The 13,495-nt window shown below is 38.3% G+C and overlaps 1 protein-coding gene across 1 annotated transcript in view; it reads right to left on the bottom strand.

Annotated features, from left to right (window-relative positions):
* The window catches only part of thsd7ab (thrombospondin, type I, domain containing 7Ab), a 147,893-nt gene that overhangs the window by 58,077 nt on the left and 76,321 nt on the right, over positions 1-13,495 (bottom strand). The window contains exons 9-11 of the mRNA XM_062422842.1: positions 13,444-13,482; positions 13,102-13,137; positions 9,448-9,694 (exon numbers count right to left, since the gene is read on the bottom strand). Of these exons, the coding sequence (XP_062278826.1) occupies positions 9,448-9,694; positions 13,102-13,137; positions 13,444-13,482 (322 nt within the window). The remainder of the gene's footprint in view (positions 1-9,447; positions 9,695-13,101; positions 13,138-13,443; positions 13,483-13,495) is intronic.

Here is a 13,495-nt window from a genome sequence, read left to right on the forward strand (position 1 = left end):
ACCATGTCACGATTGAGGGATCAGAGCCCTGAGGCACTGCTTTACAGTGTTGTGACTGGTTTATCCAAGAGATCTATGATGGAGCGGATTAAACCTTTGACCTCGCGCTACTCAAAAATGAGAAATGAGGATGAACTACACTTCACTGCTTGTCTGACATCTTAAAAAGGACATGGGGAATAAAAACAATATTCCTATTTAGATAAAACACCACAGTTTTCAAAAAAATGCAGCTTCAATTTTGCCTTTGATCCAGGAAGAACACGCTCTGCATAGAAAAGTAAACTTTAGAGGACTAAAAGACCAATTTCAGAAGTGCAGATTGCCTGGCTTTAGATTTCACCCTTCCAGCGTCTACACACACACACACAAACACACAAACACACACACACACACACACACACACACACCCAAACAGAAGCAAATGCTCTGGCGAGACTGTCCTCACCAGGAAAACAACCACACCGGTTGTTCAGGCGCCTCAAACAAACAATGTTGTTTTGTGACTTCTTGTGGTCAAGTGATTTTTGACAGATGTTTGCAAGTGGTCAAGTGGTGTTGTGTTGTTACGGTGGCACGAAACCTCTTAGGGAGGAGGTCAGGATGGAGGGTTGGGTGTATAAAGTATGTGACTTGTGCACAGGAGACCAATGTGCATATCATACTTAGAAGCTACTCATTTGCTATCTATTCAATACCAAAAATACATATAAAATAATGAAACTATATAAATACAAAACGTGGGTGGCTGCATCTCTTGCAAACATTTTTAGTAGTTTTCTAACAAAGTGATTGGCGATAAACAGCCCTGACATATATAACCGGCCCGTGTCACATGACTGTGGAAACCTGTAAGACATGAGAAGTCTGATTTTATAAATATCTAAAAGAAAATTACCCCACTAAACTTGATTTATCACCCCAGTCTTTGTCAATACAGCATGATGTTAATTTTGTAAAATATCGTCCCATTTCATTTCAATTCAACAATAGAGCCTGGTATGCTTTAGGGTGTGGCTACTTTGTGATTGACAAGTTGCTACCGTGGCAATAATGTTGATTACGTAATGTAAACATGGCGTAACCCCAGATTCAGTACAGGTACATGTGCAGGTACAGGTGTAGATGCTGTTTTTGTGTTAATTGTCAAATTTTGATCACCTAAAACAATCTTGTCCAGCATTAGGTTGTGATATATCTTCTAAGGAATCAGCTATTCAGTTTTTAAGGTAAGTACATTTTGTTTAAATGGTTATGAATCAGTTTTTTTACTGGCAAAAATGATCATAGCATATCACAGCTAAGCATAGACTGTATATACACCGTTTTAATCAAGCAAGCAGCTAGTGCTAGGGACAGGTCCAACCTATTGTCCAAATATGGTCACTTCTGGTTCCAAATATTAAAGATGGCGACCGTCAAATCACCAAACTCGAGGCTTCAAAACGGCAACCAAAAACCGGTGGGGGACATCACGGTGACTACATCCATATTTTTGTGTTTACATAAAAAAATATAAATAAAGATAAATCCACAGTCCTTGATTTGTGCACAATAATATTCAAATATTTATGTGAAGCTTAAATGAAGATTAATCAATCCAATCAATCCCAAAAAAAATCCTCTTTTTGTTACTATCCTTCCACTGCAGCTCAACAAAGAAACACTATCCAGGTACTAAAAGTACAAACGCTATCCTTTAAGTCTACATGTCTGACACCTGTATTTAAATTTAGGTGGAAGTTTATTTTCTCTTTTTAAAAAACAATCTTAACTAGGATATCTTTCACTCCTATTTATTTTTCTATAATCCCCTCAGTAGCCAACCTGTGTGTTTGAAGTGTTTTACATAGATCAATGAGTTGACTTTTAGCAGGTTTCCCTCTACAGAGAGAGCCATATTAAGCAGGCTGTTAGGAGTCTAGGGGTAATATTTGATGCTAACCTCAGTTTTGAAGATCAAGTCTCTCAAGTTTCTTTCAGCTCAAGGTAATCTCTAAAGTTATATAATTTTGATCAATTCCTGAAGAGACGTACATGTTTTTATCGATTCTTGGCTTGATTATTGGAATGAACTTTATCCATCAGGGCTCTCTCCACCATCTACAGTTGATACAAAACGCTGCTACTCAACTTACTACTGGGTCAAAGAGGTATGATCACATTATCCCTGTGCTTGCCTCCCTACACTCCCTACCCTGTTAGATTTCACATCGATTTTAAAATCTTATTGCTCTCTTTTACGGTCTTAAACGACCTTGCTCCTAAATACATTGCTAATGCATTGACCTGGCGTGAGCCCTCTTGGCCATTAGGAGCCACAGATGGAGCCCCGCTGGTTACTCCCAGGTCACAGTCTTGTGACTAAGGGTGATCCGCTTTTGCTATTAGAGCTCCCACGCTATGAAACTCTCTGCCCACTGAACTCATACACAGAAATGATTTAGCTTTTCCTTAAAACTTTTCTCTTTGTGAAAGCTTTTGGAAACGTCTGATGCATGTTTTTAATTTATTTGATGTTATTCATTTTATTGTCTTTACCTTCTTTGCGCTCATGTCCTTTTGGCCTTAATCTCATTTTATCAGCCGTGCCTGGTTTTTATTTCCTTTTGTGTAAAGCACTTTGTAACACTGTTAAGAAAGGTGCTACATAAATAAAGTTTATTATCCCTTTTGTTTCCCCTTTTAGGCTAATGATGGGTATTATCCAAATTCAGATGATTAAAATTCAATTACATTCCAGTTTCTGGAAAAAACAGGCCGTGTTTGTTGGCAGAACACAATACCAGCCAGAATACTTACAGCACAATGCTTGGCTGGGAGACTCTGTCCGTGGGGGTGTGAAAGCTAGATGTAATATTGTCATTTATACATTTTTTAGTATGTATTCATTTTTTGTTGTTCCACTGTTTTTCCTCCTTTATGCCTCCTTTTGTCATTTAGTCTTTAATATGCAATTATTTTATCTTTGCTTGTCACATTGATTTTGTTTTTTTTGTTTGAGGAATAAATGCTTATTTACAACGTGCTTGGGGTATTTTCTTTTTTTTCCCCAACTGCAAAAAATTTCTGTTATAGGTTTTTTTTTGTCTGTTTAACAGTTCACTTGTGTGTTTTATCACTGTAGAAAGGCACTGCACTGAAATGAACGAGGCCATCTAATAAGGGCATCTGGTTTAACTGACTTGCTGGTTCCAGTCAGTGTCACAATTTCATAATGATCTTTAAATGTCATGATTTGTTGTGAGGCAAAGACATACACAACACAGCACTGGGAGCTTGTCCCAGAGCACAACATTAAGACGAGCAGCCAGGCTAATGCTTATGTTTTGCTTGCTGCTATTAGCACGTTGAGTAATCTGTTCAGTGAGAGGTTGTTTTCGAAAATTGAGCAGATGGTTGAGCAGGATCAAGAGAAGAGATTCAAAGAAAATAACTGTCAGTAGTTTTAAGAGAGTGTGCACACGCACAAAAAACATGGTCTGGTGGGAAAAGATAAGGCCTAATTAATTTCATTATCAAAATTACGGACTACAAAACAAGAACATCATTTGTTTAATTTAGCATAAAACCGTTGCAGTTCTTCAAGGACCCTTTCAGTGGTGTCTTTGGCCTCCGTCTCGAGGGCTTTTAGCTATCCATCACAGTCAAAAAACACAGCCTCTATTAGAAAACACAGCAAGGGGGATGATTGACTGGGCTTAATACAGCTACTGTCAAACATCATAACCATGAATCATTCAGTTTCCTTTTTCGAAAATTCCACAGCATCGATGTGATTATACAAACACACATTTGGTACCATTCAGCGCATGGACTGTCAGAATCAATAAGCAGACGTTATTGTGTTTTTTACTCTCACACCACAACAGCTTTCTCGATAGAATGATAGCAGCCCAAGCCTGAGGCACTGACATATTTGTCTTTGCGGTGTCTTGTTTCTTTTGGGTTTTGACAGTCAGAATGTATATATGTGTGTGTGTGTGTGTGTGTGTGTGTGTGTGTGTGTGACAGGCACTCTGTGAGGTTCACTGCCTGAGGCTGTGGGAGGAAGACAGCTCAGATACATCTGTGAATGAGGCAGGGCACATCTGCATATGGAGGGTGAAGGCGGCCATGTTTGTTTGTTCTGCTGCGATCCCACGGGTGCACTGATCAAGAGTACCTGCCAGTTGGATTGTGCCAGATGAAGACATGCAGGGCAGAAAAAAAAAACAAAACAAGCACATCAAGTCACTTCTGAGTGCAGGCTAAGAAATACTGCTTCTTAGATGCAGATGGCCAGAAAAACAGAGCTGTTGCATCTTTATAGCATTGCTTTGGTTAATAGATGTGCAACCAGTAAGCATCATCTTCACCCAGAACAGTTTTTATTTTTTCCCCACCAGAAGCTGTCTTTTTAAATATATTAGAGTCAGGCAAAAATAACTAACGCTTCATAATTGAAGGATGGTAAAGGAAAATAAGTTAAAAAAAATAAGCAAATGCTTTCATTCAGGACATGTAGGCTAAATGTTTTATTAGGATAGAAAAGGATGTGAATCATATCTTACAGCCTTCAAAGTCACCAGATCTCAACTCAATTGAATTCCACTGGGAGGTTTTGAAGTGACTTGTTAAACAGCACCACAGCCATCATTTAAACTTGTGACTAAGGATTGTTTTCATTATGGATTAATCCATCAATTATTTCCCCAATCAATCAATGAGTTATTTAGTCTATAAAATGTCAGAAAACTGTGAAAAATATTGATCACTGTTTCCCAAAGCTCAAAGTGACTTCCTCAAATGTCTCATTTTGTCCCAATTAACAGTACACAACCCAAAGATATTCAGGTTACTATGATGGACAGACAAAAGGAAATATTCACATTTAAGAAACCTTTTCTTAAAAAAAGCAAACAACAACAAAAAATGTACTGATTGTCAAAATAGTGGCAGACTATTGTTCAACCAATCAATCAATCAATCAATCAATCAATCAATCAATCAATCAATCAATCAATCAATCAATCAATCAATCAATCAATCAACCAACTGATTAATCAGTGTTTTAACTCTAATCTAAACACTAAATGAGTGAATATCTTTTAGACGAGCAGTGTTCAAAACATATGTATATGTACTGTATTTTAAAGATGTCTTGCATGTTTAGTACAGTTGATTTGGCCTTTTTGGACTTAATTGTTGCTTTTAAAAGGTTAATTATCAAAGTGTTCATTTCAAGGTGTGTTGTTCATCCTAAAACTTGAGAGAAATGCCATGGTGGTCTGTTGAATGTATAGGATTAGACAAAATACGCACTACAACAGTTAATACACCAATTATATAACCATTGCGGGCATTGCTGCCACTGTGTGTCCTGTGTGAATACTAATAGTAAGTATATACAGTATATATCCATCATATCCTTAATGATATCATCAATGTCTGAATGCTGTTTATCTTAATCACTGTCCCCCTTCATGCATTAAATATGTTTTGTTTGTTATTTGTTGATATGCTCATGCATGTTGAGTAAAGATGATACGGCCCCTTCGAAGCTCTGTTAATTGTATCATGTTGCTTTGAAAACTTGTTTATGACAGTGTCAGACCCTTTTTACCTCTGACAAATGTGGCTAATTGCCAATCAATCTAACATGACTCATCTTTGTGGCAGGGTTTGTCATTGCCAGTTTAAGAGTCAAAGTCATTTCCCCATGAGAGGTTCATGTCTTGTAAGCGTTAGCAAAGACTAAAACTTTTATGCGTTCACTGCTAAAGATGAAAAGAGCAATATTCTATAGCCCGAGAGATTCTTTCTGTTACGGTGCACTGAAAGTCCACATGCTGCCTTATACTATGGTACTGGATCCCTGCCAATGATGGTGGCCTGAGGAAAATCCACCCCAGGACTTTGAACAACATCTTTGAAGGGTTACAACAGATGGAGTGCCTTCAAAAGGACACAGTAATAGACAGGGAAGCTTCTTCAGCACCATGGACAGCACCACTGGTCCATGAAGGCAGGTGAAGAGAAGTCTCACAGTCTTTAGAGACAGACTCTTATTTGACAACACTCATACTATCTGTCACTCTGTGCTCCTGCCTTCAGGCAAAAAGAAACTGAGACTGTGATGACACATTCATTTGTTTTCTGGGGTCTGAACTGCAGCGGACATTTTTACTTTGTTGTGTTTTGTCCGTTTAGGTTGACAAGCAAATCGGAGCCTGTGAACAAAATTTCTCTGACCCCACATGTATCTTATATACTGCATTCAAGCCTAATAACTTGTCATACAAGTTATTAGTTATTTGTTGACAGAAAACACAGAACCAGGAACACAGAACCTTAAGTATATCTGTCCCTGCAACTATCACAGCTACAGTCTGACTTAAAAATGTTGTTAATACAGTAAATATAACTAGAACTGCAGGTTTCTTTCAAGTATGTTTCATGCAAAAAAAAAAACAGCTTCCAGTTCAGTTGTGTTTTTAAATATTGTATAGGAACAACATGCATGAAATCTGTCTTAATCAGATGGAGGCTTCACCCTTGAATCATAGAACAGAGCAGTATTTAATAAGTGGAAGTCGAGAGCATAAAATTGCCTAATCGTTCCGAATCAAGAAGAATTCTTAGATTCCTGAAAACGCTGAGATAACACGACATGATTGTATGAGACAGATATTCCTTCCCTGCCAGTCAAGACAGGATAGTACTAAGATGGTAGTAGACTCTCCTTCATCCACTCAGATTGATTAAAATTGTAAATGTCAAGTGAAAAGGCTGAAAAACAGAGGATCAGATTGATTCTGAATAGTTAGCAGTATGTTTTTGCCACCTCAAGGTTGGGAAATTTTAAGAGGAATTGTTCTTTTACAAAAAAAATGTTTCCACATAATCTGACAAATATGAAAGGATAAAATCTATTTTTATTCATGGTGAGAAATCCCAGAGATGATGGCAAGAGAGTAATATATATTTCCAGCAGGTACAGCATAAGATCAGCAGAAATCCCTGAACCATAGTTGGGTATGAGTAGGCAAACTAAAATATACAGCTCAATTTCTTATAAGCAAACACTGAGGCCACAACTGGGCACTGGTGTCAGCATCCCGTACAAGCTGTGCAAGAGCACATAGATAGCAGTAAAAATCTCTAGTTTTATTAAATGATCAAAACTCAATTAGCTGGGAGCAAAAAGAAAAAAGAAAATAATATAATTAAATGTTTAAAATTGCTCCCTGTATTTTAAAAGTCCAGTCACAAACAACTACAGGAAGTGCAGCAGCTCAAAATTGAACAATGACGTAGTTCCTCAAAATCTAATATGTTGACAGACAGACAGACAGACTTTTAATGCAGCATTTTTCATTTCAAATAGTGGTTTTGGGATTTGTCTGATAGTCAGTCAGTCTGACCATTTGTGTTGTTCAGTGTCCAACTAACTGGGACACACTGTAGATTGAAAATGTCAAACAACTCCTGGCATATTTTAAGTCAAGTGTGTGACCTTCATTACGACTGACACCAATAACAATAACCACCTACTGAGTGGGTGAGTAGGTGCTTGATGGGAGTTCACTTCTTCTCTCTCCTCGTTAGAGATGCGGTTACATGTTGTTCTCTTGGCATTTTTTACAAATGAAACTTGATTATATAAAGTTATTGACCAGTGAACACAAAAGATAATGGAGGCAAATTGACTGAAGCCCTGTTTTGTCAGTTACTCGATGCCATTACCCTTGACACCTCAGCCCCTCCCGCTGAGCTTGTATTTGTCTCCCGTTCCTGTTTCGCCAGTGTATACTTAAAATATAAAACGCATGCGATAAAAGACATCCTGGACTTCGACCTCTCTTCTGCAACCTGATAAGTGCAGCTGCAGAGTCTGGGTCAGCTGCTGAACCAGACGCCATTGAGCTGGACATTAATCTTCATTTTATCATGCAGTGTTCACTATATATCATATTTGCCTTGTACGCAATGCACTCCGACCTTTTAAATAAGGTATGTTCCCATCCTCTTCTCACTGATAGCTGTACTTGGGAGGTGTAGAACAGGAGGAGGAAGCATTTACTGGTCTTAAGTTGGAGTGAATAACTGCACAGCATGTGTTTTATAAAAAAGAAGAGCTTTTAACAAAAGAGAACAGAAATTTGAAGGCGTTTCTTTGATTTAAAAAAAAGGATTAAATAAATTTACTTTGGGTTTCGTTTTCCACAAAATTTAACGCAACAAGATCTATTCCTTCATCTTCTGTTGTCAAGCGAATCAGTCGAGCATAACTGACGCCAGGCTAGAGTCAAACTTTCTGGCAGTCATTAAATTCAACTCGTCGGGTGTATTTTGAATGTGCATCATGCAGTGTGGTCTTCAGAGCTAACCACAAACATCTTGTCTCTCATCTGTGTCATGATTAAATTGCCTTAAAGTATCAATCCCATTTAATTACTGTCATTATCATCAATGAGAAATTACCAGCGCCCAAACCGGCAGGGTTAATTAGGCTTTCAGGGACGGAGAGATTATTTATCTGTGGTCGCCTGCGAAGGGAAGATATGAATTGGGAGTTTACTTCACGTAGAGTCTGTTCAGCTTACTTACCGGCTCTGTCAGCGTCTCCTTGTTTTTTGTTTTTTTCTCTGACTCACTTTACTCTCCTGCTGTCACTTTGCCTCCCACCACTGCTGTCTCTCTCATCTGTCTGACTTACTTTGTTTTTTAATCTCTTTGGCTTTCGGTGTGACACACACACATATCTGAACGTCCCATACAATCTTACCATGTGCATTCACACCAGCGACATCCTTTCAAATAAAAAAACAAATAACTTGGCGCTGTCTATTCGCTCGCCCAATCCTAACAGATGCTCACAGATTACTGTTTGACCTCGCTATATTTTTGCTTGAAGAATGACTCTAACCTTTTTTCTGTGTTCATCAAGAGACAACGAAAAAAAGAAAGGTCCTCTAACAAATGAATTAACACTTCAAAAGACAACCAAGGCTCTCCCAGTCCTCTATTCTTTCGAAGTACACCTCCAGATTTCACTGATTTGTCTCTTCTTTTTGGATGAGGGAGTCCAAATCAGTAAGATCGGCCGCTGTAGAGAGTTGTTTGAAATTAAAACGTGCCTACTCTTGGATCTCGATGGCACATGATTGAGAACGACTGCTCAAAGCCAGTCGATTTTTATCCCCTCGTGCAACTGCAGAAGTGAGTCATTTTCATTCCAACGCAACGTTGCATGAGTTGATTCCAGAGTTATATACGCTTGAAAATAAGAAAGGCAAGGAAAAAACCACTAAGACTAAATAAATCTGCTGCTGCTGCTGTGTTTCATTGGAAAAAAACAGCCTGCACACATGTGAAAGGCACCAAACACCAGACACCAGACACCAGACCCAGACCCAGGCTCCACTGATTCAAAGGGAACAAAACATGCAAACAATAACTTACTTCTTGGGTGGCACCTGTCCCACATTGACCCGAACACAGATGACTTTGCGAGTCTGCATTCCCATGGAGCAGGGCCCTTGACCGTCGCCGCTGGCACGGACACCCACGGAGGTATTGAGGGATGCAGCAGAGGAGTCTTCAGTGCAAGGCCCCCAAGGTCCCGTCTGCCAGTGGTAAACTGTACAGGCGTGTTCATTACAGTTCCGCACCTCCTGAAGGGCACTGCTGTTCGGACACAGGGCGCCACCTGGGAATCCCAAAACACAGAGAAGGTGAAAATTTGCAAGTGTGAGAAGACAATTCTTCTCTTGTGCATGAAGGCTTTAAAACTCAAAAGCTCCTTCCTTATAAAATATTTACAAAGCCAATTTTTTAAAGTATTTTAGATCATGCATTGTTTACAACCATGTTTACTAGTTTGCAGTCTTCTTCTACCCCTGCTGTGTTTCTTCATTACAGCCAACTGCAGATCAGTGTAATAGTGTGAAACTATTGGCATTTATTGCATCACCTGTGTGCATGTGTGTCTTCATGTTCATATATGAGACAAACTAAACAGGGATTCACTCATTAAAAAAACTGTTATGTGGCACCACTATAGGGTCATAAACTCCACGGGGTACCTTTAAAGCTGCGCTATTCAATGTTCTTATGGATGAAACGACTATATGTGTAATGTGAAAGGAGTTGCTCGTAACAACAAACCAACAGAGAATTATCGCCTGACTGCAGTGCCCGTCAGCTAAACAGAGCTTTTTATAATCTTTTAGCTCATTGTTTTGGCTTTCTTTCCCGCAACGTTACTGTTTTGTTTCAATCTCACCCCCCTCCACCCCCCGGACCTTGTTTCCAGCCGCAGCAGGCATCGGTTTTCCGCATAAAAAGCTCTTATAAACCTTCTGCACACTACCTGTCGTCAAGCACTGACAGCAGACAGACAAAGTTAGAAAACTAGTGAACACAATGGAGCATTAAACAGCTAAAGAGCCAACATTTGCTGGGTTGGGTTGTTGCCGCTTAGCCACAGCTAAAGAATGTTTATGTCGCTCTGTGTCTGCTGGACTTGAACAAAATGAAACTATTTGCTATCAATTTGTTGTAATTATTGAGGAGATAATATGCAAATGTTGTGTTTATAGTTTGCTGCCTTAAAGCAGCAGAATAAGTTCAGCAGACATGACTCAAGACCAGGTACGTGTACAGTTAACCGCTGTTCAGACATGAAGTTTACTGTAAATGCATTTTCATCATGTGGTGTATGCTGCAGGAAGGAGCTGTGCTAAAGGAATAGTTCAACTTTTTTTGGGGGAAATATGCTCATTTTCTTTCTGGTGAAAAGTTAGATGAAAAAATTAGCTTAGAATTAGCGCAAAGAAAGTAACTTTGCCTGGCTGTAGCTTTGTGCTAAGCTGAGCTAACTGCCTGCTGGCTGCAGCTTCATATTTAAACTTAATATTGAAACTCCTGAATATGTGAGACCTACTGTATAAAATATATACTCACACACATAAGAAGACCTTTCCTTCAGTTCAGCTGTGTAATAAATATATTAACATGCCAGAGGAAGCATTAGCTGGATGTGTGATTTCAATATTCTGAAGGTGCTGCCTACAAATCTATTTAAGCTCCTGAAAAGCACAAGTCTGAATATGGATAACGTTCCCCACAAATCTTTTGACCTTCTTAAATTACTCTTTTTCTGTTATGTGCATATAAATGCGTGTACATGCAGTATTTTTCCACCACTAATAAAGTATCTGTTCAAAATCCAATCTAAAAGTCTATTAACAAATGTTTGTCATTAGTTTTGTTTGGCAGTCTGATCTCCGCATTTTTATTTAACACTGAGTGTCACTGGACCACATATATGTGCTTTTATCATGCTGGCACTTTTGTTCTCTGCAGACTTTTTATACCCAGGAGTTGAAATAGTTTGACTCCTACTGAAAGTCACAGGTCAGACTTTTAATGTATTACTCCACTGTGTACAACATCCATATATTGTGGGGGTTTTTTTCACTCTCTATGTGCTCGTCCTTCTCATTTCTCTTCTGATGCAGTCCGTCAGTCTGTCAGTTAGTTGCGGGGTCGATGGACTGAAAGAGGCCTCACCAGTTTAGAGTAATTGACAACACTTAGGGCTTTTAGCAAAGATTGAGAGGAAGTAAGGGACTGTGATCCTCCTCACCTGTATTTTGCAGTTTGAGTTGACAGAGAGCCAGTTCGGTAATGAGCCGCAGTGTAAACACAGTTGGGCCTGAATCACAGACTGCCAACTCAGACAAATCTCGCCCTAATGGTAACTGAGAGTGACTTCTTTTCTGCTGACTGCTCCATGTGCCAGTTTAGCTGACTAACAACATGGCAATGCCAGTCCCAACACTAACATGACATGGTGCCTTTAAATGAGCATGAGCTGTAGCTGATCAATGACCTAGAAAAAGCTGTATGTCTCACAATGGTTGAAAATGTTGAAGCAGAAAATAGAGAACATAAACCAGACGAAGGTGGTAACAAGCAAAATCCAGCATATCTGAGTTATTTAAATGTATTCATGTTTACAGTATTAATTACAATTTTCTGGCTAATTTATAAAGCACTGGAATCATTTAGCATGCATTTTGAGTATCATTCAATTGATGGGTGTCAAACAGTAACAGACACTTGGGCCTCCTTAAGCCCTGCCATCATCACCATGGAATTAAATATAAGCAGTTATGCTAACTAGGTCATTAATTAGGCTTATTATTGTAATAATTAGTAAACAGTTGTGGTTGAATGCTAAGATGAACCCTGTATCTTAAACCTCTGGGTAGTTCCTATAGTCTCAAGGAACTGTTATTTTTATTTTCTTCATTAATATGCTCCAAAATCTTTCAGGGAGCTAAATATTAATCAGATAATCTACAATGCAGGAGAAATCTGTGGTGACAAGACAAAGCTTCATTTTAGGTTTTGTTATAGGGTAAGCATGTTCACAAAATTTGGGTCAAACAGGCTGAAGTATATGGGTCAATGACATTTTTTTGTGTCCATGTGGTTTTGCCAAATTTAAAAGGATTATAATTAGAAAATAAATATATGAATAACTTGCACACATTTTTTTGAGTGTGGACCCAGCATAAAATTTCTGCTTTAAAATCAATTTTGAGAGAATATATTAGAGGATTATGGCAAAAACGTCTAAGTGGTGTAACAATAAAACTTTGTACCACATAATTAAACTTACTTAAAACCCCTAAAATTCTCAATAAAACATCATATCAATTAGTTTGGCATGATCTTACATTATGAATTTTCTAAAGTAATTATTGTATACTGTAAACTTAAATACACTGTAGGTGGATAAAATATATAATTCTTTAGTGGTTACACCATTTGACATTTTCAGGAGCATTCAGACTTACTTTTGGTTAAACAATTGTGTAAATGTCATTTGAAATGATATAAAACCAACACAAATACAGAATGTACAATCTAACAAACCTAATGCTGCTTTTAAAACCATTTTTAAAGATATTTTTGAATTGCTCATCTTGCCAACCCTTATTTGTCACTGACCCATAAATACGTTTCCTGTGTATTCCCCAATCATTTTAAAGCTACTACTAGATATGTACAGCTACTTTATTTCTAGTCTAATCAAAGATTTACCAAGAAGTTCTGGAAACTTCGGCACCCGTGAAAGACCTTTGGTAAATACAGATGTTAAACAGTTAATGTGACAAGTGAAAGATTCAGTACATAAACTAAAACTACTGCAGAACAACAAAACACAGCTAAGACAATCAAGCTATTTCACACATGGCTAACAAGGTTTGACTGTATTACAACTGACTGAGCAAGTTTTCAATCAATTAGATACCCTACAGCTGTTATGATAATTTATACATTTTTGGGAGATCAAAACATGCAAACAATTTATATTTTGCTACTTGTAGACACATTGCTAGAGGTTTAAAACGGCTACCAGCAAACTTTAATTACAAATGTTACCCTCCATCACTGTGATCCACGCCACAACCATCGCAGTGACTGTGAGGGAAAC

This window comes from Scomber scombrus, chromosome 7, assembly GCF_963691925.1.
Source record: "Scomber scombrus chromosome 7, fScoSco1.1, whole genome shotgun sequence".
NCBI lineage: Eukaryota > Metazoa > Chordata > Actinopteri > Scombriformes > Scombridae > Scomber > Scomber scombrus.